The sequence below is a fragment of the Micromys minutus genome, assembly GCF_963924665.1.
Source record: "Micromys minutus genome assembly, chromosome: 10".
Classification (NCBI taxonomy): Eukaryota; Metazoa; Chordata; class Mammalia; order Rodentia; family Muridae; genus Micromys; species Micromys minutus.
Window position 1 is genome coordinate 62021255 of NC_137979.1, and position 27896 is coordinate 62049150.

Genomic DNA, 27896 nt, shown 5'->3' on the forward strand with positions numbered 1-27896 from the left:
GTCCTGGAACACTAAGAAAATTCACACGAAACAGAGCTCCACTGGGGGGCTTTGAACCTTGAGTGACTGGCATGGGGTTGCAAGGATAAATTATGTGTATGTATATACATGTAGATGTAGATGATGTATATGTATATGTATGTGAATATGACGTATATGTATATGATGTATACAATGCATATAATGTATGTGATGTGTATATGTATGTGTAATGTATATGTATATGATGTATATGATGTATACGATGCATATAATATATATGATGTATATATGTATGTGTAATGTATATGATATGTATGTGTGATGTGTATGATGTGTATGTGTAATGTATATGATGTGTATGTATAATGTATAAGTGTATGTATGTGATGTATACGATGTATATGTTTATGTGTATATGTATACATATATGTATATGATGTATATATGTATGCATATGCATATATATCCTCTCTCTCTATACACACACACACACACACACACACACGCACGCACGCACGCACGCACGCACGCACGCACACATAAAACATTTGCAGTTGTTGAATGGAGCCTACAGAGTAATGTTAGATACTGGGTGGTGATGAATCAAGGTCTCACTTCAGACAACTTCAGTAGCAATGTGTAGTCACGTGACCACTTACTTAGCTTGTATGTTATCCCTTGGAAGAGTGCCAGGGAGCTGGATGCACACAGAGAGAACATAGCTGAATGCAGAGTCTGCACGTAGACCATATATAGTTCAGGAAGTGCTGAAACCTGATGCTTTAAAGGTTAAGGTCACATGTCTTCCCTGACACGCAGCTCTCCTTTGACTGTATCCACTGGGGGGAACCTACTGATGCTCCCAGAGTACTAAGACCAGGCAAGCTCTCTTTTCTTATGCTCCTTCATACTAGCCGTCCCCAGGCTCAGCACACGAACAAGTCCTTACTTGAAAGACCCCAGGAACGAGATCTCAGCCAAGCCCTCATTTCTGTTTCTGCTCTGTTGCCCAGGAATGCCTTAATTTCACTTCTGGGAATCACAAAGGACGAGGCACACCCTAAGTGGTTAACACAAACCCACAGGGGAAGGAGGGTGTTCACGGGGCGGGTTCTGGTGCTGGGAAGACGGCTTAGTCAGGAGAGTGTTTTCTCTACAAGCCTGACTGAGTACGAGAGTCTCATCCCTGGAACAGGCAGGTCCACTGGGCTCGCTCATCGATAACCTGAACTGTTGAGCCTTAGCTACTGGGAGACCCTGTTTCAGAAAACCAAGATGGATGGTTGTTCAGGGAGCAACACCTCATGTGGGCCCTCTGACTCACATACAACTGTGCGCTCACACTGACATTAGATTTCAAAACCTAACTCTCTCAGCTCTGCCCTATAGTCCTATCTTGGGTAATGTGACGTGGGCTGACTTAACTTTATTCCCGAACACAAAGGGATCACAGTACCGAAGGTGTACGGACTGGCACACGTAAACATGCCTGTGATAGCTCTGGCACTACTGGATCTGGAGAGAGACTGGGCTGTTCCTGTCTCCATTGCCACGCTCTGGGCAGGGTTCTAAAGTTCTACACATGCACGCTTGGTGTCTCCAGATGAGTTCGGTTAGTGACAAAGATGGCCGCAGCTCTGTCCAGTAACCATCTCTTACTTCCTTGTCGTGTGACTCTGTTTCCTTCTACCCTTGACTCTGGACTGGCTTTGTGCCTTTTTCTCCCCCAATAGAATGCAGCAGAAATTGTTGTTCAGGCTCTGCTTCCATGCCCAGCCTACAGCTGTGTGACAGGCCAGACAGAAGTCACAACAGATAGACTGGGGGAACTGCTAGGGATGGAGACCTTAGGCAGCAAGTAAGTACAGAGGAGAACAGACTCCGGGGAGCCAGGCTTCAGTGAGAAAGCTCTTTTAATTGGGAGAATGGAACTATTGAAACCTTTAAGAAGTAGGTAGGGGTCTTCAGGGAGAGTTTATATTATTAGCCAGGACCAGGGTGCTGAGGATGTCTCATGTATATAGGGAGGAATTTCAGAAGTTGCTGAACATAATCTTATAACAAGCCGACCCTGACTGCCAGGATGTGACCTTCTCCAAGGGGCAAAGGAGGCGGCGCAGGGCTGCTTGGGTCTGGATGTGCAATTATGGGGCACAGAGGTTGTGGGGCGGTTGATCTCAGGATGAGATTTCCTCGGTTTGGACACATCCTGACCACACTCTTACTCTGGACTGGCATCGCTGTTCCCGTAGTTCGCCTGGCCACACAGAAAATGATGCCTTATGCTTTCTGAGACATGCCCATAGATGGGGCTGATGCCATGCAGGAAGAGTTTCAGCAGGTGGACAAGGCTTCCTGGAAACCGTCCGCTGTTTTGCTTTGCTTCCATGGGTGTATCCTGCTCATTGGAGTTTGCGTCATCCATCCAATATGTCTGTCTGTCTGTCTGTCTGTCTGTATGCATGTGTGTATATGTGTAAAATTTTTGGAGCTTGTCTGTGGGTCTGTTTCACTTAGCCAGTGGAATGCCACCCAGGCAGATGAAACTCAGGGACACTGGCTACATTCCATCCTCACTGCCACTGGGGTACTGGGCTTGTGTGACACACAGGCACACTGCTCAGAGGAGGCAAAACACAGCCTAAGATGGGGACCCCAGTCTGTGCCTTTCTGGGTGAGAAGCAGCACAGGCTGGGGTTGAAGCTGTGACTCCAAAGCTCCCAGACACTTGCGCAGAGGGGCTTCTGCGGGAGACTTAGGAGGTGCCGCTCGGTAACAAAGGCTTCCCTCCCCCCAGTGGTGGTTCTTGATGAGAGAGACAGTCCTTGCTTGTCCAAGCTGTTTATTCATCATGGAAAACAGATGCAGACATTTTGCTCAGGACCAGAGATTAAAAGTTTTTGCAGGAGGGAAAGTCTGTGAAGGGACATTTATTAACTATACCCTCCGGGCCTGTGTAGGAACCTCATTATCGTGGAGAACCCCAGACTCTATTTTGTGGATTGTTGTCTATATGCAGGTGAGGGCAGGTATAAGATAAAGCAAGAGCCTGTGATTGGGCACTGGAAAAGGAAGTCAGGCTGAGAGTTTCAGAGATGGGACAAATTGAGACAGAGGAAAGAGAGGAGAGAAGATGAAGGAAGAGAAGAACAGATCTGATCCACGTGGTTTTAAATAGTCACAGTAAGGTAGCTACGATTATCACAGAAGGAATAGAATAATTTGCCCAATCTAGGTTGGCAGCTTGTATCAATATCAACGGGCTCTGAGTTTGTTGTGTGGGCGTTTTGTGGGGTGAGAATTTACTGATCTAACTCTGACTGAAAAACTACGAGCCTCTAGAGTTTTGATTTTTCTGTGTTACTGTGTTATTTGTGACAGCAAGTCACAGGGGGCAGATGGATGGGAAGATAGCGATCAGCTCGGAGGCAGGCGAGCTGCAGGGAACAGGAAAGACCACAGCTAACAGCTCCCACTGCACACCAGAGCGTGGGTTTGGGGGAGTGCGCCCCAGCTAGCCACAGAAATTTGAGAGTGCCTTGGCTAAGAAATTTGGGAGTGGTTTGGCAGGGAGGAGAGAGCTCTGGAGAGGTAGAGTCAGCTTGGTGGGACAGGTTTTGGCAAAAAGGGAAGCATGCCATCTTAGTATCAGGCTGGGAACAGACCAGAACCGCTGACCGGTGCCTAGCCGGTGATAGCGTGGGTTGGTTTTTAATACTTTACACTACAGGACTCAAACGCCCACCACTCACAGTTTTGCTCACAGTTTTGAGAATTGTTGGGATTAATTTGTTTAACTTTAGCAGTTTTTCTGTTTGGTGACAGGGCTCCACTTGCCCCACACTTGTTGACACTTGCTTCATTCACTAAATGTGTGTGTGTGTGTGTGTGTGTGTGTGTGTGTGTGTGTGTGTGTGTGTGTGTGATTTTTTTTTTCCTCTTTCTTGCTAGCCCAGAGAATTAAGTTTTGGTCCCTCTGAAAAAGTCCACTGAGCGACTTTTCTCTGACTCCACTATTGGCCCTCCTTGGTTTACTCTGTGGTACTGAAGCTGTCCTTCCACAGAAATGGCCCTGCAGATTTTGTTTTTGTATTCTTTGGACCCTCTGCCACCTTGTCAAAAGGCTCCATCTAGTCTGATGGAGGATGAGAGAGGTGGGAGGTGAAGCATCCAGTTGAGGGCTAGCCTGAGTTATCAGCAGAGACCATTGCAGATTGTTGGGTTCAGTGTGGCCACTGAAAGCCTGTTAGTTAAAAAATGGTACCCATGTTAGAGCAGAAAGAGGCAGAGTCAGTCTAAACTGCTGATCTATAAAATTGTGAGCAAATTCATGGTCATCTTTTCAAGTCTTGAGGTTTGGAAACCCTTCAGGCAGCCTGACAGACACCTGAGCCGTCATCCTGAGCCCTGTGTATACATAGATGTTGCTTGGGTTCGAAGCAGTAAGTAGATCTTCTTTTATGGGCTTTGACAGAGCCTCAAAATATTGTATTTGTTATTTGTATGGGTGGCTGTGCGTGCGTATGTGCATATGTTGTGTGTGTATGTGTGGACATTGTGTTCATATGTGCTGTGTGTATGTGTGGGCACTGTATGTGTGTATGTGCTGTGTGTATTGCCGTGTGTGTGTGTGTGTGTGTGTGTGTGTGTGTGTGTGTGTACGTGTAGTGTCTTCCTTTATTTCTCTACACTTTATTTATTGAGGTAGCGTCTCTCAATGAATCCAGAGATTCTCCTCCCTGGCGTTGAGATTACAGTCAGACACAGGATTTTACTGGAGTGCTGGATTCCAAAGTCAGATCCTTAGGCTTGCATGACAAGCACTAATGTTACTAAGTTACTGCTGAAACTATCTCAGAAGTAGTTTGTTTGTTTACATCATCTTTTGGGAATCCCAAGACACCTGAGCTGGTTGCCGAGGAAATGAAGAGCTTCAGGTAGGCAGGGACAGAGCACTGCTGACTCTGGAGAACATCCAGGCGGGGGAGGGAAAAGCCAGCTGAACACAACTGTCAGTCACTGAAGCGGACTGGGGAAAGGACCAGCTGTAACGACATAATGATGAATCCTTCCAAGGGAAGATATTCAAGGTTGTACTGCTGGGGTCAATGACATGACTCGGTGGGTAATGCTGCCTGCCACACAAGACTGAGGAACTGAATTGGAGTCACAGAACCTATAGAACTGTATAAGCCCGTGCTCTGGATGGTGCCCCCTGCACCATACACATAACAGCAGCGACAATAATAAATTCAGAACATTTATTACTCTAGACCCCAAAATTTTAAATCCCATCTACTTTAATCTTTTAAAAAAATCCATTATGCGACCCTGAAAAGAACATGTGATCTATCTGAAAATCCCAGTAAGGGGGGGGGGGAGAAAACATGGACTCTAAAGCAAGCAACAGAGTTGTACCTAGATCCCTAGCTATAAAGGGAGCATGGCAGAAGACGGAGAAGAAGCACAGTAACTGCAGCTGACCAGCACCTGGCACTGCACAGGAAGCCCTGTCTCACTGGAGAGCTGAGGCAGGGGCATTAGAAATTTCAGGTTATTCTTGGCTAAGTTTGAGGCCATGAGGCCAGCGTAGGATGCGTGAAACTGTAGAAAGAAGGAGGAGGAGGAAAAAGAAAGAGAAGAAGAAAGGAGGAGAGGAGGAGGAGAAGAAGAGGAAGAGAAGAAGAGGAGGAGGAGGAAAGGGAGGGGAAGAGAAAGAGGAAGAAGCTGGGGGAGGAGGGAAGGAGGATGGCCCACATCCCTGAGGTTTTCAAAAGTAAAATGGCGGCCATACCTACTGATTTATACCAGGAGGAATTGGAAATTATATTCACTTCATAGTTAGCAGTTACCCTACTAACAGATGCTGACAGAAACCTGTCTAGGAAGAAAGGAATGTGTGCAGGGCCAGTCCCTGGGGAGCTGGGAGAAGGGGTCTGGACTGGAGCTTAGGAGAAGTAAATATTTCAGAGAAAAGCCTTGTCCTGAGGGTCAGCAGGTCTGCAGAGGGGGCTCGAAGGTTCTACTGCAAACCTGTCTGAGATCTGAGGATGGCTTCAGATCTCCATGCTAAGTTCCCTAAACCAGTTCGCTTGGTCTTGAGTTAATTATTTCTTGCTCACCCTCAGTGTGCCTGATTGATGTGGTGATGAATCCTCACTGGAGATTCTGGATTTAGAATCACCAGGAGATGCCACCTCTAGTTGTATCTGTGAGGGAGCATCCAGAAAGGATTGACTGAAGAGGGGAGACCCACCCTCCAGTGGGTGGCACACCCCATCTCTGGGGTCCAGGCTGAAAGAAGGGGTTGCGGAGACAGATGGGTACCTGCCCCTTTCTCTCCTCTGGTCAGTGGAGATGTGAGCAGGTTCTTGGCACCACAACTGGAAGCCACTCCTCTCCTCGCTGTGATGGATTGCATCCCTGCATTGTGACCCAAAATAAACATTCCATCCATGAGATATCTCTGCCTTGTCAGGCTGGGGAGTGAGGGGACACAGAGGCAGTTGAATCTCTGCAAATTCAAGGCCAGCCTGGTCTACAGAGATAGTTCCAGGACATCCAGGGCTACACAGAGAAACCTTATCTAGAAAAACCAACCAACCAGACAACCCCCACAAGACCCCACAAACAAGCAAAGAAACAAACAAAAGAAAACAAAAACCCAAACATCTTGTCAGGCATTTGTTCATAGTGTTGAGGAAAGTATACAGGGAATTTTAGGAATACATCCATTTCTTCATTAGAGTTTGGGAATTTTTAAATGGTTATATCATCATCATCATCATCATCACTATTGAGGTGTGCATTTTACATGTGTATATGCATGATGTCTATATGCATGGTGTGTGCATGCATGTGCATGCTATGTAAGGGTGCACAGCACAGTGCACGTGTGGAGGTCAGAGAACAGTTTGAATCAGTTCCATCCCTCAACTGTGTGGGACCCGGAGACTGAACTCAGGCTGACAGCCAGGGCAGCAAATGCCTTTACCCACCAAGCCATCTCCTGGGCCCCTGCAGCTTTCCCTTTAGTTAAGGTTTGTTTTGTCTTACGGGTACGTGTGTCATGCCCTCAGAGGCTAGAGGAGACACTGAATCCCCTGAAGCTGGAGCTGCGAATCATTGTGATTTACCTAACACGCTGCTGGCAACTGCACTCTGCTCCTCTGGGAAGGGCAGTTTGTGCTCTTTAGCTGCTGGGCCATTTCTCCAGCCCCAGGACTTCGACTCCTAAGTTGTATGTGCCAGTATTTTACCGAGGCCATGAGCCAAGTAACCAATACACTCATCCACATAAATATGTCGAGTGTGTGTCTTTATGGGATGCAGAGGAACATTCTGGGCCCCTTTGCGGATCTGAAAGTAAACCCCAGATCCAAAGGGATTAATTTTAGAAGTTGATTTTGGCAAGTTTGTCCACACATCAAGGGCTTACAGCAGTTCAATAGAGCCACTATGGAACGAAACCAAGATGTCAGAAATGTACTTTAAGCAAACTGTATGAAAACAGTGTATATGAGGAAACACTGCGTGTGAGCCCTGAAGGTGTATTTACACATCTGCACATCCCGAGGGCAGCAGTAAAGTACATCTATCTCTACACGCCCGCCTAGCGCTCTGAGCGACCAGTTCCACTTTAGGTGTCTAAACAGTATCTAAATTAGAAGGCCACTTCAGTCCAGCCTGTCTCATCAAGCCTTTCTCTTGGACCTTTTGTATCTTGGACCAAATTGTATCATTTGACATGGTTCTGGCTTGTCTAGCGCAGACATCTGCTGAGCTGTCTGAGCTGACCCGGACCCACTGCTTCCGAGGGATGGGAGCTCCCGATTGGTGACCTGGGCTTGTCTTGTGTCTTGCGGAACCTGCATGAAACAGGCCACGCATGAACATGCTCCTTCCTGCCTGCAGACTCTGCGAATGGTAGAACATGTGTCCTGGGTGTGCTGCTGTGTGGAAGACCTTGAGGCAGTGTCTTAGGGTTTCCATTGCTATGGAGAGACACGACCACAGCAACTCTTACAAAGGCAGACATTTAATTGGGGCTGGCTTCCAGTCTCAGAGGTTCAGTTCATTATCATTATAACAGGAACCATGGTGGTATGCAGGCACACATGGTGCTGGAGAAGAAGCTGAGAGTTCTGCATCTTGACTCGAAGGCAACCAGGAGAGACTGGCAACCCGGGGCAGCTAGGAGGAAGCTCTTTTCTAAAACAGGTGTAGCCCGAGTGACTTGTAGACAGGAAGTGACCTCCAAGGTCCACCTCCGCAGTGACACACTTCCTCTAACAAGACCACACCTCCTAACTGTATCACTCTCTATGGGCCAAACATTCAAACCAACCCAGGCAGCTAATACAAATGCAGAGGCTGGGCACAAAGGGCCGGGCATCGGCCTTCTGGTTCCCAGTTCCCAGAATACACAGCCAGACAACCACACAGCACATTTACTTTATATCATTTATTTAGTTGGTTGGTTGGGCCCTCTTCCGCTCTGGACAGAGTCTTGCTATGTAACCTTGGCTGGCCCAAAACTCACTAGGTAGACCAGTTTGGCCTCAAACTTCCATTGATCCTTCTGCCTCTGCTTTCTGAATGCTGGAATTAGACTATAAACCAGGAAACCGTGTGTGTGTGTGTGTGTGTGTGTGTGTGTGTGTGTGTGTGTGTGTATTTAGTGAGAATTTTGGAATTTTGGTTTATTTAGAAAATACAGAAATACTATAAGGATGTGTTTTCATTTTAACCCCAGGTGTGGAATGTGGGGCTGCTTCCGGCTGATGGCAGCATCTGATTGTGATTTGCCTCGTGCTCTAGCAGAAGTTGTGGTTTTGGCAGCTGCAGGTGGTTTCTGCGGTTGTGTGAAGTTTAGAATCTTGGGAACTTGTTGGAGGAGATGTCAATGCTAGGGCCCCAAGAGGTGGGGTTTTTGGTTGGTGATTGTTCAGTGGGGCAGGGGAGCTGCATTTTGTTAGTAGCAGTGTTCAAAGAAGACACAAAAAGAGAGAAATCAGATTTAGGGATCTTCCTTTTCCTTTGTTCTCCATCCTTTCTCTCCTATTTAGTGTTAGGAGGTGAAACCCAGGGGGATAAAGGGTGGGAAAAAGAATTCACAAAGGCTAACTATGTGTATGCCTGTGTATACATATGCCATGGGGCATGTGTGTATGTGAAGTCAGAACATAGCTTTCAGTATTCCTTTCTCTCCATCTACCACGTGGGTCTTTTCTTCTTCTTCTTCTTCTTAAAGACTAGTTGACTTAAAGATTTATTTATTTATTTACTTTATCTGTATGTGATTACACTGTCACTGTCTTCAGACACACCAGAAGAAGGCATCTGATCTCATTACAGATGGTTGTGAGCCACCATGTGGTTGTTGGGAATTGAACTCAGGACCTCTGTAAGAGCAGACAGTGCTCTAACCACTGAGCCATCTCTCCAGCCCTGCCATGTGGGTCTTAGAGATCAGACTCAAGGCTTCATGCTTTGAGGCAAGGGTCTTTGCCCACTGTCTTTCTGGCGCTATGGGAGAGACAAGTAGAACTGGAAAATAGTGTATCATGACTGTATTAAGTCTAATGAATGATATAAAATGATCAGTTTCATATTGCACGATGTTATCTCAACTAACAAAAAGGCAAAAAGTAGAACACAAGAGTGAGATGTGTGTCAGAGCAGTGGTCCTCACATTTCTGAGATTAGAATGGTGTCTGTATCATGCGGACAACTGTCCTGAGGAGGTGGGTTCTCACATAATTCCCATGGCTCCATCGAGAAGCCATTTGCAGATGTAAATGTAAATTTAGAGAAGTCTTTACAGATGTAAGGAATTTGAACTTGCATAGAAGAATCTGACCAGGATGTGTTGAGCCACGTAGACGCTGAGCATCTCAGAGGACTGTTCTTGTGTGTGTGACGGAGGTGGTTGTGACATCTTCTGGTTCCTGCACTCCCATAGCTTGGTGGCTGAGGCATGGTCCCAGGAGTGATGAAGACCAATGATACCTTCAACAACAACAACATCATCACAATTTTCTTGCTTTTAGGTGTTTGACCTTACACAAAACAGCCTTGACACCTGTGACAAACAGGTAACAAAAGAAGGCAAATGGAGGGGGCTGGGTAGATGGCCCGATAGGTAAAGTGTTTTAAGGCAAAAGTGAGGACCTGAATTCAATCACCATCTCCCACCCTCTTGATTAGGGCTGGCTGTGGTGATTAGATTACAGTGTTGGGCAGGCGAGACAAGTAGATCCCGGGGTCCTCCAGTGGGCCAGCCTGACCTGCTCGGTGAGTTGCAGACCCCTGAGAGGCTCTGTCCCATAAAGAAAAAGTTAAAGGCAAGGTGGCCATATGGTACATTGAAGATGTTACCTGGTCTCTGCACTTGTGTGCAAACACAAACAGCATGAATCAGACTGGCCTGTAATGTGCAGGGATTTTTGTTTAACACACACACTCTCTCTCTCCTTCCTTCTAGGCCTGAAGCTGACTGTGGGTGGTTGTGTGTGTGTGTGTGTGTGTGTGTGTTTAATTGCTTTTTATTTTATACGAATGAGCATTTTGTCTATGTGCATGTCTGTGTATCATGTGCACTCAGAGCCCACAGAGAAAGGCAGCAGTCCTTAGAAATGGAGCTTCAAACACTTGTGAGCTACCTCGTGGGTATTCAGAATTGAATCTGGCTCCTCTGAAGAGCAGCCAGGTTTCTTTAACCACTGAGCTGTCTCTCCAGACCTGTTTTGTTTGTTTGTTTGTTTTAAGATTTATTTTATGTATGTGTGAGTGCACTGTCGCTGTCCTCAGACACACCGCAAGAGGGCATCAGATCCCATTCCAGATGGTTGTGAGCCACCTTGTGGTTGCTGAAATTTGAACTTGGGACCTTTAAAACAGCAACCAGTGCTCTTAACTGCTGAGCCATCTCTCCACTCCTCCCCACTTTTGAGGGGCAGTTTGTTTAGTTTTGGGAGAGTAGAGACAAGAAGATCAGAAATTTGAGGCTATCCTTGGCTACATAGGAAGTTACAGGCCAGCCTAGGATACCCCAAGACCTTATCTCAAGTCAAAAAAGTCTATGGACATGTATGTGCCAAATGTGCATGGCACATACTAGAGAAAATGTAGTTTCAAGTGCTCTCTGGATTCCATGTCCATGACCTCTGCCCTGAAGACTGCTCCGTTCTGAGAGTTGTGGTAAGAGGCGGAGAGACGTCTCAGTTGACAAACACCCAAGAAGTAAAGCCTGAAGGTTTGTTATATGACTCTAGACCCAAAGTCCAAGGTCGCCATCAGCTGTAACTTCGTCCTCTGCAGTAGAGAGAGCGGCAGAATATCGTTTGTCTTTGCAAATCCGTGCCCTACACTTAGACAAATGGAAGACAGCACAGGAGCCACAGGCTGTACCCAGAGTGACGGCAGCCGATCTTCATGTCCCCATCTCGGCTGTGACAGCAGACATCTGAGGGACAGTCCGCCTGCTGGAAGGAGGGGAACAGGCATTTCACTCCAGGTGATGAGAAATGCTTTCTTCTTCACTCCCAGGCCAACTAGCTACTGCTCTACATTTTCTCCCTCCTTCCCTCCCCCCCCCCTCTCTCCTCCCACCCCCCACCCCGCGCATGCTCTTTCTCTTTCTCCCCCAGCCCTTTCCCTTCCCATGATGACTCCCTTGGCCTGAGCCCTTGGGGCCAGTGAACTCACTCAAGAGCAGCTTCCCAATAAGCCTGCCTTGAATATAATCCAATCCAGCTTGAACTGGCTCATTTCACAGGCGGAGACTTAACCTAACACAATCTGCCTTAATTGTTCTGTTATTGTTACTGTTTTAATATTTTTTTTAAAATGGCCACTTTAAGTTTTTGTGTTTACTACCTAGACAGTTAAAATATTTGTTTTTAAATTACACATATGAATAGTTGCCTTCATGTATTGTATGTGTACTGCTTGCATGCTTGGTGCCCTCAGAAACCAGAAGAGGGTGACAGATCCCCTGAACTTAGATTCCTGGTTGTAAGCACATGTGTACCTCACACGCATAAACACATGAAAACACACACACACACACACACAAGCAAAAGGAAGAAGGGAGGTCTTAAGAAGTAGTTTTCAAAACACCCAAAGAAAACCGTGATCTACATGAACAAAGAGGAGATATTTCCTATAAAGTCCTGGCCCAGAATTCCACAGGGTCAGCTATGTAAATGAGGGGTGGCAAATACTCGGTCCTGATTGGCTGAATGCAGGTCATAGCGGGTCAGGTCCTGATAGCAAAATAGAACTTTCCAGAGCCTGTTTATCTTGGCAGCCGACACAGAAACTTGCCCAGGCGAGGGCTACAAGGGTTCAGCTTGTGGTTATTCCAGGAACAGAGAGCTGAGGCATGACCCCACCGGTCATCAAATGGCTACCAGGCTCCATTTTGAACATAGGCCCAGTTAGCCACTTGGGACCCTTGGGAACTCCGGTCTTCTTTTCTTTTGAACCTTTATTTGGATTACTTCTATTTATGTATATGTATGTATGTCCGTGTGAATGTGTAGCGAATGAGTCAAAGAGTGTGGGTGCCTTCAGAAGCCAGAGGAGGGTGTCAGACCTCCGGGAGCTGGGGTAACTGGCCCATGAGCCATCATCATGTGAGTGCTGAGAACTGAACCTGTATCCTTCGCAATGGCAGCTGGTACTCTTAACCACTCAGCAATCTCTCCAACCCCCATGCTCAGTGTGGTGACTTAAATAGGTTTCACCCCCATAGATTCACCTGTTTGAATATTTGGCACCATTAGAAGGCATGGCCTTCTTGGAGTGGGTGTGTCCTTGTTAGAGGATGCGCATCACTGTGGGGGGGTGGTGTTCTCAGGCCTCCTATGCTCAGGCCCCGCCCCAGTGTGGAATGAGCCTCCTCCCCGAAGGCTGTGGAAGCCAGTCTCTTCCTGCCTGCCTTTGGATCAAGATGTAGAATTCTTGGCTCCTCCATCACCGTGTCTGCCCGGACACTGCCATGCTTCCCGCCCTGACGATAATGGACTGAACCTCTGAACCTCTAAGCCAGTCCCAATTACATGTTTTATGAGTAAGAGTTGCCTTGGTCTTGGTTTCTCTTTACAGCAACAAAACTCTAACTCAGCTTTCCTCGAAGTTCACAGGCATTACAAAGTATTTTGTGTGAGGTGGAGATTACATTGTAAACTTCTCCCTCTTAGTGATGATTCCCGCCTGACTGTGTAAGTTATTGGATAGGTATGAAACCTACTTCTGATTTCTAGGTTCTGTGTAGTTATTGGTTGATGGACTTTTCTTTAGTGTTCACGCCAGCATCCATTCCCTTGAGTTTGTTGAAATTTGCTCCTGAGAGTTACATTCATTGTCAGTTATGTGGGTCCTGGTGGAGGAAACGCCTTCTGCGGGGCCCCTGGACGCTGCTGCGGTTTCCCTCCGTTCTCTCCTCCTCTGCCTTCCTCTCTCCCTCCTCCCCTTGCTCCTCCCTTCTCTTCTCCCTTCTCCCTCTTCTCCTCTCTCCCTCCCTGCTTCCCCCCTCTTCCTCCTCCTTGCCTCCCTGCTCCTCCTATTCTTCCTTACTTCTTGACTTTGATTTTAAAAAGACCAAATTGTCCATTGACATGGCTCAAAGGACTGAGGCACTTACTTCCCTAGGACCTACATGGTAGAGGGAGAGAGCTGACTCCTCCAGGTTTTCCTCTTACCTACACACACACAAACACACACACACACACACACAAACACCACAAACATACACACCACAGATACTACACACACACTACATGTACACATCATATGCACATACCACATACATATCACACACAGACACTACACATATATACACTTCACACAAACCAAACACATATATACCACAGATTTCATGTACACACACACACACATATACCACAGACATCACACATACACATCATACACACCACACATATCCACATACACCAGACACACAGCAGACACCCATATATACACATATACCACATATATATCACACACACACTATACACACCCCTCACACACATTTGAATTGGGTGAGCAATTCAAATCAAACAAGAATTTTTTAAAAAACTCACCAATCTTTATTTTATTTTTATTCATTTATTCTCTTGTTTTTCACAAGGTTTCTCTGTGCAGCCCTGGCTGTCCTGGAAGTCACTCTGTAGACCAGGCCGGCCGCCCCTGCCCCCCGAGTGCTGGGATTAAAGGAGTACCATCATCACCCGGTTCACCAAATTTTTAAAGGACTGATCTTTACCGACAATTTGCTATTTTGACGTGAGTTTAAGTTCCCCATTGAGACAGCTCAAACATATTGAATTTAATTTCTGGAGAATGAAACAGGAGAAGGGAAACAAATCCCTCAGAACGTGAGCAAACCCAGGGCCATGTGCTTGCTTGGCCAGGGCTCTCCCACTGAGATAACCCCCCATTCCCTTCTCGCGTCCAGCTAGCATTGGAACTTGACTAGAAACAGTCCAAAGCCGACAGCAGTGAGCTTGTGGCTTCACCAGTGTCCAGCCCCCGCTTTCAGCGTCCAGATGAATATTTGGCAGTGCAGAATCTCAGACTGACTAAATAGATACTTTGATGGTTTAGATAACGTCCGGATTCTGCTAGTTTGTTGGTGGTGGGTGGACAGAGTCACAGATCCCCTCTGTCACCCTCAACAGCCTGAGGTCCCTTAAACTTGTGCTTCTGAACCTGTGGGTCATGACCCCTTTGGCCAAAACTATCTCCGAAACTGTTTACATTATGATTCATAACAATGGCAACATTATAGTTATAAAATAGCATACAGAATAATTTTATGGTTGGGGGGTCACTTTCAGCATGAGGGGCTGTATTAAAGGGCTGCAGCATTGGGGATGTTGAGAACCACTGGTTTAGATTTTTAGGAACCTTTATTCAGGACAAATTGGGACTCGTGGCTTTGACATTGAAAGAAATTTCTAGATTGGCTGGTAGAGCAAATCAGAGTTAAGTTTTATTAAAACTTTGAGAGGCTGGAGAGATGGCGGGTCCTGCGGAAGGCCCGAGTTCAGCTCCAGGGGATCTGATGCCCTCTTCTGGCCTCCCCCAGTACTGCACTCACACACGCAATCACCCACCCCTCCATTACCAAAAATGTCAACTTAGGCGTGAGCATGAGGGTGAAGGGAAAGGCACATTAGGAGTGTGGGCGGGGGTTCTTTCAAGGGTCCTAGTAGTGACCATGCCAGGATTATGCAGGTTTTTGGAATCCCAATGCCCAGTGGGTATCTGGGGACCTCACCCTTCGACCTCTGTTTCCTTCTCTAGAAGCTAATCCTTAGAGGCCCTGGATGAATTTACAATCTGATAAACTAAAACTAGAAGCTACTAGGGTTCTACAACAGGTTTAGTATATGTACTCTCCGGTGCTTCCGATGAGATTCCCAGGAAATTGTAGGACTGTGGATGGGAAGTTAGTGCAGAGGGCATAGCCGGCTGCTGATTATGGGAGAATTCTCCCTTCCCTGCCTCAGGAGATTCCAAGTGAAAACGAGGGTCTCCTTGGTTTGTTTGGTTTTTGGTTTTCAAGATATGGTTTCTCTATGTAGCCCTGGCTGTCCTGGAATTAGTTCTGTAGAGCAGGCTGGCACAAATCCACAGGGTTCCACCTGCTTCTGCCTCCTGAGTGCTGGGATTAAAGGCCTGCACCACCACTGCTGCCTAAGGATCTCCTTGTCTCTTCCTACTCAGTCCAGTTCTCCCTCCCCTCCCTTTCTGTTTTAAGGTGACAGAGTTAGACAGATAGAGTCATATGTAGATAAATTCATACACACACACACACGAATATCTGCACATATGAATATCTGCAATATGAATATATGCACACATGAATACATGCACACGTGAATATATATACACATAAATATGCACATATGAATATACTCACACATGAACATACACACACATGAATATACACAGGCAGGTACACAAATGAAACCCACCTATGGACACACATGAATATATACACATATGAATACACATGTATATACACACACATAGATGAATACACACATACATGCATATACACACATACATGAATGCACACATATGAACACCCACACACATGTATACACACACACATGAACACATACACATACGAATGCATACATAAATATGCATACAAATATACACACGTGTAATTCTATATGTCCTCTACTTATTTAAAACCACCATTCATGTTGATATCCCTTCTCAATACTATTGTTTACTAGGGAACACAGGGTCCATTTTGTACGTTCTTAGTCTCATAGATAAGAGAACTTGAAGGCAGCCAGCTATGAAGGCACACACCGTTAATCCCAGCACTTGGGAGGCGAAGGCGGGAAGACCTCTGTGAGTTTGAAGCCAGCCTGGACTACAGAGTGGGTTCCAGGGCAGCCGAGTTTCTGTAGAAAGACTTTGTCTCAAGGGAACAAACAGAAAATTAAAAACCAGATTCAGAAGGAAGTGGGAGAAGCATTTTATATTTTTAGAGTTTAGGTCCTTTTAGGTCCACCTTCCTCCCTTTTATATGGTGTTTTTAATTTATTCTAAATGGATAGTCTTTCAATTACAAAATTGTTTACTTTTATTTATGTGTATATTTCTATGTGCCTGTTTGTACGTGCCACGGATATGTCTCTTTTATTTCCTCTGATGAGGGAGGAGATGAGAGCTGTACCCAAGCCGTGCAAATGCGTCCAGCCTCTGTACAAGCCAGGTCCTCGAAGGCTTCAGCTTCCAGACTCTGTTAACCTAGGCCTAGAATGTTTCCGCCTCCAAGACTTGCTGTAAACTCACCCTAGCTTTTTCTGAATTCTGGGTGGCTGGTTCTACCCAGCTGTTCTGGCTCAAACTCCTCTCTAAGCTGATTGATTCAAATTGTTTTCTCTCGGCTTCTGGCTGAATTGCTCTGCTTGGAAAGACTGGCTCTGCACTCCATGAGCTGAACTGCTCTGAACTCAACTGCTCCAAATGGAACAGATCTGAGTTGAACTAACTCTCTCTCTCACTCACTCACTCTCTTACTCTTTCTCTCTCCCTCTCCCTTTCTCTGTTCTTCAAGTAGCTTCTCTTTCCTGCTGTTCTCATGAGAGATGGGTGTGTCCTATCTCTGACTCATTCTGTCAAGTGTTTCTCTGATTCTCTTTGTCTACCTGTCAATTAGACATCATTGTTTGGGATTAAAGGTATGTACTAAGGGCATGTCTGCATTGCAGCCAGATCATATCTTTGGATGTCAACCATGTATCTGGATTAAAATTAGTCTACAGCATGGTGTGGAGTTCAGTGCCCTCAAAGGGCAAAAGAAGTCATTGGATCCCCTGAAGCTGGAATTCAGGCAGTTTCAAAACACCTGACATGGCACTAGGACCCAAACCTGGTCCCCTGCAAAGGCAGCAAGTGCTCTTTACCGACGAACCATCTCTCCAGCCCCTTATACGGTATTTAAGCCTTAAATATCTCAGCAGAACTGTGCTTCATCGCATGAATTATTAACTAACTAATCACTTTATTTACTGAGACATGGTTTTGGTGTGTCGCTCAGGCCGGCTCCTGTCTGGGCCTCTCAACTGTCAGGATTACAGACCTGTAACATTATTCCTTCTGTTCACACTTCCTGTGTTTAACTTTTATTGTTTGAAACTGACTTTCACTGTGTAGCTCTGGCTGGTCTGTAACTTCTTATGTAGACCAGGCTGACCTCTAAGTTACGAAGATCTGCCTGCCTCTGCTTCAGGATTGCACAGTTTTAATTACAAAGCCTTTACAGTATGTTTTAGTCATTTACTTGATGGTCTTCTTTTTCAGATTCCTGGCTGTTCTTACTTTTTATTCATCCATGGTCAGCTTAGGAACAATTTTCAATCCAGAGAAAACAGTTTTTGCCAATCTTATTGGAATTGCATTTTGTGTATAAGTGTGTGTGTGTGTGTGTGTGTGTCTGTCTGTCTGTCTGTCTGTCTGTAGGTAACTAATAAGTTTATTGCACTGAGTCACTTTCTCCAGAAACAGTTCTATAACTTGATCTTGATTGGAGGCCGGAAGTAGGCATTGAATTCCCTGGAACTAGAGTTACGAACATCTGTAAACTTCTATGGATCAACTGAGAATCAAACCCAGGACTTCTGGAACAGCATCCAGTGCTCTTAACCGCTGAGCCATCTCGCCAGCCCCTGGATATCACCTGTCTTAGTCAGGGTTACTATTGCTGTGATGAAACACCATGACCAAAGTAACTTAGGACAAAAGGGATTGTGGGGCTTACACTTCCTGTTCGTCAGAGCAGGGAACTCAAACAGGGCAGGAGCGTGGAGGCATGAGCCATGGAGGGTGCTGCTTACAGGCTTGCTATTCATGGCTTGCTCATTCTCCTCTTTTATAGAACTCAGGATCACCAGCCCAGGGATGATACCACCCACAATGGGTGGGGTAATTCACCATCAGTCACCAATTAAGGACATGCCCTATAGGCTTGCCTGAAGTCCGATCTCAGGGAGTATTTTTTCAGTTGAGGTCCCCTCTTCTCATATCTAGCTATGTCAAGCTGACACAAAACCAGCCAGGACATTACCTGTACTACACCTATAAATGACACTGTTCTACCACACCATCTATCACACCTATCATTTCAGCTTTTCTTGTTTGTTTGTTTTCAAGATAGGGTTTCTCTGTGTAGCCGTGGCTGTCCTAGAACTCCCTCTGTAGACCAGGCTGCCCTCGAATTCACAGAAATCTTGCCTCTGCCTCTTGAGTTCTGGGACTAAAAGTGACTCTTAGTCTGCTAATCGCTTCATTCTATCTCTTAAAGTTTATTTTTTTTACTTATGTGCATATAAGCATCCTTGTGTGGGTATGTGCATAAGAGGGCAGACGCTGCGAAGTAGAGAGGAAGGCAATGAATCTGGGACTAGAGCTAGAGGCAGATCTGGGTTGCCTAACTTAAGTTCTGGAATCCAAACTCAGGGTCTCTGCTAGAGTAGTATGTGCTCTTAAGCCCCAAGCCATCCGGGCCCTGCTCAGCTGCACCCCACTGCTTGCAGCATCCTCCTGAACTTCATCCTGCTCAGCCCTGAAGTCTGAGTGCTGGGCCAGCTCCATTTTGCTGAAGCACTTCTACAGCAAAGTACAGTAAAGGCCAATTCGCTCTCGGGTGTCTCCCTGCTGCCCCCTGCCGGCCGACATCGCTACTACACTATCTGAGCAAATCAGGCCATGTGGTACCCTAGAGGCATTAAGTTGGTTTTGTCTTGCTTTCTTTTTGTTCCACCCACTACCAAGAGCCTGGATTTATTCATTATTATTATTTTGCTTTCCGGAGTCCAAAATTCTGAAGACAGTGTTTGAAAAGTAAAGTAAGGTGAACTAAATTGTTTGGGGTGTGGCTCAGATTCTAAGTCCAGGTTTTGAGAAGGAAATAACCAAAGACTGCGATGATTTCCCAAAAGACTCAAAACACTCTCTCATGCATAGCTGTTCCTTGGGACTGTCAAAGCGTATGTGTCTAGAGAGACAGGTAGCAGCGTTTGAGAAACCCTTACATTCGATGTTGTAAACGATCCAGGGGGTATCTTGAAGTCGAGGACCTGGTCAGTTCTTTGCTTTCTCACTTTCTGGGCGCTGGTACAGCCAGATGATGCCTTCATCATGTAGCCGCTTCCAGACTGTTCTCTCTAACGCAAAGTCATGGTTTATGTAAAAGATGAGCCGTTTCCACGATTTATCATAATAGTGGTCAGAGAAGCGCTCATGGCCCTGTGTGATAAAGCCATAGGCGCTCACCTGCAGAAAATGGAGGAGGAGCTCGGACTGGAGGGGCTGCCTCCTTGGGTGGTCTGTCCCTTTATCCTGCTCCTGGCCCTAGACCTCTGGATGGGCTCTGGTGCCCTGGTCATTCCCATTCCTGTGAGCGTCTGCGGCCTTACCTTGTCACAGAGATGAAGGGCCGTGAGCAGGAGCAGGGCGCCAGTGGTGGGGCGGTATAGTCCCCAGTGGGCAGTGTCCAGGGTCTTTGACCTCAGAAACCTGTTCCAATCACCCAGATTCCCAACTGTCAGGAGCCAGCAAAGAGGCCCATGGCCCCTCAGTGGGCTTCCTAGCCTTACCTGTTCTTCATGTAACGGAGAAAGTCTGGGTGCAGCAGGAAGTATCCATCCAAGTCCAAGGCGTCCCGGAAGGCTTCCTGGGGCCTATGCCTGTGGCCAGAGATGGATCGCTCAGGCCCTGTTCTCTTACCTGGCACGTTGGAGGCCAAGTCATGGTCATGGTGTGACTGCTACCATCACTGGGTGTCACAAAGGTAGTGCCACGGGATGAACCGTTTTGAAGTCAGTCAGTCACTTCTCAGTCTGGCTGGGGTTTTCTGGCAGGAGGAGGGAATAGCTTACCTGAACCAGGAAAGTTTTGTTTTCTCCATGGTCTTATTCAAAAACATAGCTTCCAGCCACTCAAAGTCCCGCTCCCCTTCCAGGAAGTGCAGATATCGGACATCCTGAAGACCAAGTACAGCATGTGGTACAGGAGACCTGGCTTGAGGAGCCTGGGCTCAGGGCGGTCCTCCTCTCACTTGTGACCCGGGCTCTACCATGGCCTGAGTGGTTGTTGTCACTGCTCTTGCCCTCATTCGAGCAGATCTTGGGATGAGCCAGGTTCCATCCATATTCCAAGGCGCTCATAGCTCCCCCCCCAGTCTAGGAGGGGATGTGTAGCCACGCCCACTCACATTCATTGGTCTCCCCTGTCCAGTGGCTATATGGCCATGCCCACTCCGTCTAGTCCCTGTGTGGCCACACCCACTGTCACTCATTGGTCTCTCCTATCCAGGGATCGTATGGCCATTCCTCTCTTCTCACCTTCCCCAGAGGCACATGCTGAAAACCTCGACTACCCAAAGTGAGGATAGACTGGACCAGGGAGAAGGCAGTGAAGCCATAGAAGGATGTCCGGGTCCCCACATCCTGTTCATATCCTTTAATAACGGCTCCACTCAGTCTGTATAGAAAGATCGAACCACGTGATGCTAATGGAGGAGAGACATTTTTGTCCAGGTGTGTGAGAAAGATGAAGCAGGAAGGCAGAAGTTGTAGACACACTCCATTTTCTAGATGAAGATATGGGGACATGTCTTATTTAGGGCTGTTTAGCTGTGAAGAGACACTGTAACCACTGTGCTGAACCTTATAGAGGAAAGCATTTGATTGGGGCAGGCTTACAGTTTCAGAGCTTTAGTCCATAATCATTAGGGTGAGGGATACGGTGGGTCACAGGCAGGCATGGTGCTGGAGGAGCTGAAGTGCTACATCTTGATCCACAGGCAGCAGAAGGAGATTATGTGGCACACAGGGCATAGCTTGAGCTTAGATTGCCAAGCAGACCACACTTCCTTCAACAGGAGCACGCCCACTCCACAAGGCCACACCTCCTAATCAGGCCACGCCACATGGGCTAAATATTAGCCCAGAAAAGTCAATAGAGACCATTCCTATTCAAACACCACAGGACACTTATCGGGTCTCCTATAACAACCCATATGTACAGGTAATGAAGGGAGAACATACCGGAAAACATAGTCATGGCTGTCTATCTCCTGGCCCATACGTGAATCGTTCAGGATGCCCCCGTTGCCCACTACAGCACAGCTGATACACTTGGAGTACCCAGTGGGGAGGCTGGCCAGGAGGAGCTGCTGCTGGGGTACCGGACGGAAGCGGGTCACGACCTTCTGCACCACTACAACAGAGCAGGGCTCCATTCAGAGCCCCGGAAGTAGGTCGACACAAGACAGGAAGCCAGGCACCCGTGCCCTGAAGTAAGGACTCACAGGACTGGTTGAGCTCCATGAAGCCATAGGGCGGTTTGAAGTGCTCCAGACGTCTCCACTCGCTCTGGGTGAAGCGTCCAGAGTCCAGGAACAGAGTGATGTTGGGCAGAAAGATATTCTTTAGCCATGGTGAATGTGAGGCCAGGATCTTCAGAGAACCAGGGCAGGTCTGGGTGCAGGGAGATTTGTAAAGGCAATGGAGAGGCCCAGGAAACCATCAGCCAGAGGCTGTGTGGGCTTGGTTAGACAGAGGCTGGCTGGGGTGGGGGTGAAGTGTGACAGTTTCTGCTCAGGACCTGGAAAGATGGCTTGGGCAGTTAAGAGCACTGACTGCTCCTCCAGAGGTCATGAGTTCAATTCCCAGCAACTGCATAGTGGCTCAAAACCATCTGTACAGAAATCTGGTTCCCTCTTCAGGTGTGTCTGAAGACAACTAGGGTGTACTTAAATGTAATAAATAAAAAAATATTTAAAAAGTTCCTGCTCCTGACTTTCTCTTTTACTCGGGAAATGAGGGTCTGACTTCCTAACTCTCTATGTCTGGGTCTAGCTTTATTCCAGAACATGGGCCCCCCTCAGCTCCTAAGCAAATAACCCTTGTATGTCTGAAAGCCACATGTGTGTGTGGGCACTGTTGTGTTGGGATATGGCTCTGCCCTGAGTATGTATGGAAGCAGGTTTTCAGCATTTCCATCAAGCAGGGGAGGGAAGGATTATGGAGGTGACATGGGGTGAACTCTTGCACCATTTCCTGTGTGCAGGACACTGAAAGCTCTACAGGAGCTGCTGTGAGCTGGGCCGTGTCTTCATGTCTGCTCGTCCAATGCCTATAGAATAAGGAATCACATACTGGACTCCAAAAATGGCCACCGTCCCTCACACAGAAAGTTGGCCTGCCCAAGGCCCTCTTCAAGGGTTCTCAAACAAGGCCTTCCCAGACACCCCTTTTTAAGTTGTCCAGATCTTGATTCTGGACCTGCCTTCTCCTCCCCGACTTTGGCTGTTCTGAGAAGGAAAGACGGGCCCATAGCCAGTGCCAGGTTGAGCATGGAGGTAATGTCTGTGTGGGGAGCTGGTAGAGGGCAGAGTCAAGGTGAAGGTCTGGACTCACCGTCTGTGGACTGTGTGCATCCATGTTATATTCCTCCTCAAAATCCCACCGAGGCTCAGACTTGAAGTCAGAGACCTTCAGCCTTTGTCTTCTTTGTGTGGTGGGGTGTGATAAAGAGACAGGGATATGAGTCTGGCTTCCTTGGGTTTGGACCACCTTTTTCTTGGCTGGGACAGCCCTTGTGGCCATTGGCGTCTTCCTTGTGGACACTGCTCCTGTAGATCTCAATACTTTGTCCAGACTTTGAGAAGCAGGAATGTTTGTACCATGGTCTGCCTTACTCTGAGGATTCTCTGCTGCTGGCCTTGTGAACTCCATCTTCCTCTTCTCTTCCCCATCTCCTTGCTCTCCTCGGGCTCTTTCTTTGTTCTGTTTCTGCAGCTTCACCTCCTTTGTTCTGACAGAAGTTGTCTCCTTGTTGTGAACTCTGGGTGGCAGTGTCATGCTGGGTCCTTGCATTGTGGCCTCTTGTCTAAGCTCCTGTGGACTTGATTCAAGCTTCTTTGTAAACTGGTACCTGGACAGAGAGAACCCTTGGGGAACGCTGGATGTTACATAAACTGGCCACAAGCATCCCTAGCAGGCTGAGGAGGCAGCTCAGTGAGTGAGGATGCTTGTTTTGCAAGCCTGAGCTCTGAGATTGTATCCTCAGCTTCCGTATGTACAAAAACCCTGCAACCTATACACCCCAAATATAGTCACACGCATGTCTGCAAGTTCATATGCCTCCCTTCGTTACCCCAGGTTATTTTATGAAACAGAGCTTCTCACTGAACCTGATGCTCACTGATTTGGGAAGAGTAATTGGTCAACCAAACCCCACAGGTCTTCTCTCTATGAACATGTCCATACAGGCTGCTGCCTGTGGGTGCTGAGACTCGAACTCGGGTCCTCATGCATGTGCACCAATGACCTCACCATCTGCCTATTTCTTACGCACAGGATAAAGGTAAGAAGTCCCTGAGTTCTTGGGTTTGATCTGCTGAGTCTCCCGTGGGTCTTATATTCCTGAGTGGATCCTGGTTTTTCGCCTTTTAAGCTTTGTTTCCCTCCTTGCTGACGTGGCTGTGGGTACCACAGAAATGCTCTGTCCCCATTATCTTCTCACATGCCCCTTACTTGTTATTTCTATTCCCTTTCCTGTATCAACTGTCCAGCTTAACCTCATTTCTAATAACAGAAGACTAATAATCTCACAAGCCCCTCCCATTCTTTATCTACATGTCCTGCTCTCTTCTGTTAGACTTTGAATCTCTCCAGAGCTGACCAGAAAGAAGTAAACAGTTCAACCAGGGCCTAAATCTCTGTTTCTCAGGCTCCAGGTTGGGTAGGACTACTATTGACTTTTATGGAGCTCAAATCTATTATCTTTGAAAACACGTGTCAACGTCAGTCTTGTGCGGTTGTAAAAATCAAAGTCACACAGAGAAGGACTCCAGTTCTGAATTGATGTGTCATAAAAGAGGGTGTGCCACCTTCACAATGAGCCTCAGAAGGCAACGTAATCCTTTTATAGCTCCATTTCAGGCATCTTAAACTTTATTAAATTACCTCTGTGCCTGCTAGTATAGGTATAGAAGTCTGTGTGTGTGCATGTTCCCATGTGTGTGCATGTTCCCGTGTGTGTGCATGTTCCCATATGTGTGCATGTTCCCGTGTGTGTGCATGTTCCCGTGTGTGTTATGTTCCCGTGTGTGTGCATGTTCCCGTGTGTGTGCATGTTCCCATATGTGTGCATGTTCCCGTGTGTGTGCATGTTCCCGTGTGTGTTATGTTCCCGTGTGTGTGCATGTTCCCGTGTGTGTGCATGTTCCCGTGTGTGTGCATGTTCCCATATGTGTGCATGTTCCCGTGTTTGTGCATGTTCCCGTGTGTGTATGTTCCCGTGTGTGTGCATGTTCCCACATGTGTGCATGTTCCCATGTGTGTCCATGTGCTCACATGTGTGATGTGCTCCTGTGTGTGGATGTGTTCATGTGTATGTTTGCCTCTGGAGACAAGAGGTCAGCCTCTGGTGTCTTCCTTAGAAACCTTTGCTTTTTGAGACAGTCTATCATTGGCTTAGAGCTTGCTAAGTAAGCTTGGCTGGCCATCAATCCTCAAGGTTCTACCTGTCTCTCTACCCCACAGCACTGGGATTTGGAGTCCTCCCCACCACTCTGGATTTCACATGAGTACAGGGAATCGAACTCAGATCCTCATGCTTGTGTGGCAAGTACTTGACCCACTGAGCCTTCTCCCCAGGCCCTTCAAAGCTTTGCCTTCCTTGTTGACTCCGGGTTCTATGTGGTGATGGCTGGCCTCAGACTCAGGGTCCACCAACCCAGATGCTTGAGGTCATGGCCTGCTCCGCTCCACTTGCCCGTTGTTCCCTGCACTTACTGGCTTTCACTGCTTCAGATCTTCTGCCCCTGAAGCAGCATGGTGACCCCTCCCATCTGTGAAACCTGTCCTCACTTTTGTGCCCCCTCTTCCTCCCACCACCCACTCCTTTAAAATATCCCCTGAGGTTCACTTCTTGTCCCTCCTCCTCCCTGGGCTTCAGTGGCTGAAGCCTCCTCCTTCCTGCACTTCCTGCCAGAGTTAATTTACTAGTCACTCTCCACCTCATGCCTTTGATTGTCACCCTGAATGGTCAAAACCCTCTCCTTGAAGATGCCTTTCTGCCCTGAAAGTCCTTTGCCTCCCTCCCCTAGCCCACCTTTCTCCTGTGCTAGCTGGGAAGCCCTCCTATTGGAATGCGACTTTCCCCTTAAGGAAGGCTGATGGATTTTTCTCTCAGCTCCTTCTCTATAGATGCCTCCTCCTCTGCAGACAAACTGAATATTGTGTTCGAAGCCTTCCACAGAGCCCTTCTAGACCCTCCCTCTTCCAGAGTCCTGTCTCCATGGCAATCATTCCCTCTGTCAATCATTTGGAATGTAATTATATGCAATGGATTGACCCTGCTTCATGTTACAGTCACTTCAGCTGATTAGAACTCACTCTAGTTTTGAGTGGGGGTGCATGCCTGTAATCCCAGCACTTGGGAAGCTAAGGCAGGAGATTCATCAGTCTGGGGTTAGCCTGGTGTATATAGTGAAACACTGTGTGTCCGTCTATGTTCAGTCTGTCCATATATCTATCTACAAATCTATTTATCTATCAACATATCTATCTATAAATCTATCTATCATCCATCCATGTATGTATGTATGTATGTATCTATCTATCTATCCATCTATCTATGGGATAGAAATGCCTGGGTTTGAGTCCCAGCCCTGTGACAGGCAGACAGTGTCTTTATTGTTGAGTGACTCACCTTATCCATCTGTCTTCCTCATAAGGAGGAGTGAGAACCTGGACCTGAAGGGTTTGGAACGACCTTGTGCACAGAAACACCGCAGAGGGTCAGCTACTGCAGCCTTGTGAACTCTGTGCACTGCCCAGTCTTAAGGAGTAACAGAGTAGGGAGACTTCACTTCTCTGATTTTTTTCTTAAACACTCTGTCTCCTGTAGCTCAGGCTGACCTTGAACTTGCTATGGGGATGAACTTGAACTCCTGATCCTCCTGCCTCTGCCTCCATGAGCTGAGACGTGCCATCTTCCTACTGTGATACTAGGAATCACACTTTGTTCATGCACGGCAAACAGCAAGCGCTCCACCTACTAGGCCCCATCAGACCCAACTTCTCTCTCTGTCCTTTACCTTCCTTCCATCTTGTTAGAGAATGTATGTATTGTTTTCAAATGTCAAGAGCAGTGAAACAAAGAAACCAAAAAAAAAAAAAAAAAAAAAAAAAAAAAAAAAAAAAAAAGAAGAAGAAGAAGAAGCATTTTCATTGATTCTTTTAAAAAAAAAGTCCTTTTTGGAGATGCACTAAATGGTCTAGAAGTTTTTATGGTGGTCTCACATGGGGCACAGATCTGGAGGGTCCCCTCACTCCCACCAGTGGGATGTCCTGACTTTTTGACCCCCTTTTCATGTTGAGAATGCCTCAGAGACCTCCACAGCCTAGGTCTGTGCGTGGGTTTAGGGACATGGTGTGTAAGAGCCAGCACCTCAGCTGCCCTAATACTTACCATCCTAAGGGGTAACTTCCCTTGTGCTGTGTCTGCCTGCCTTCTGCAGACTTGGCCATGAGCCCCTATCTCCTGTCTGCTTACACACACACACACACACACACACACACACACACACACACACACACACAAGAGCCTCCTTGGTTGTTCCAGGCACCTTGGTCAACACCATCAGCTCATTTCAGGTTCTTAATAAGGCTTTTGGCTTTAACAACCATGGAATGTATCCATAGGAGGCTCAGCGTTCCCCAGGCCTCCCCTCAGGTGCTTTTTCTGAGAAGCACAGGATTGGCATCTTCTTACCTGGAAACCTTTATGCTGGGTTCCTTTACAATGAAGGGCAGAATAAAGAACAGGGTCAGCACAGTGAGAAGCAGGAAAGCTTGCCCCTGGGAGAGTCCTCGGCCACAGCTCTTCATGGTGGATGGCTGGTTCTAAAGGCGTGGATGGTCAGCCGTCTTCTGGAAGCAGCAGAGGACGTCCTTGTTCAGGTGAGGATGAGGGAACCCTGCCCTTTACTATGACTCTGAGCTGTTCCAAAGAGCAGAGGAGATTGAGGAAGGGCGGAACCTTCAACAAAGAGAAATTCTTTCAATGTTTAAATACGTTTTATTTCTAATGGGTGGGTTCCTAGACACAGTTGCCATATAGGGTCAAGTTTCTTACCTTCTCAGAAATTGTGACTGAAACATCACCAGAAATCTGTGTGTCTCAGACTTGTTTTCATTCAGGGCAAATGGACATCTTCACAAATTGGTGCCTATAAAGTCCTGGGAAAAGGCATGGAGGGTAAGGCACTGCTGCATATCCATCAGGACCTACGTTGAGTTTCCCAGCACGTACACAATGCCAGTCTTGGTAGCACATGTCTGCACACCCAGGGATTCTGTGGC

The 27896-nt window shown here is 47.1% G+C and overlaps 1 protein-coding gene across 1 annotated transcript; it reads right to left on the minus strand.

Moving 5' to 3' along the window:
• Nucleotides 1-19599: 19599 nt before the first annotated feature.
• ST6GALNAC1 (ST6 N-acetylgalactosaminide alpha-2,6-sialyltransferase 1) lies at nt 19600-27422 on the minus strand (the record flags this gene model as incomplete). The annotated part of the gene is made up of 9 exons (XM_080922480.1): nt 19600-19791; nt 19935-20034; nt 20115-20204; nt 20397-20500; nt 20862-21000; nt 21567-21738; nt 21830-21998; nt 22941-23457; nt 27307-27422. The coding sequence occupies 9 exons, from the start codon at nt 27420-27422 to the stop codon at nt 19600-19602; spliced, it is 1599 nt and encodes a 532-aa protein (XP_080778606.1).
• Nucleotides 27423-27896: the final 474 nt, after the last annotated feature.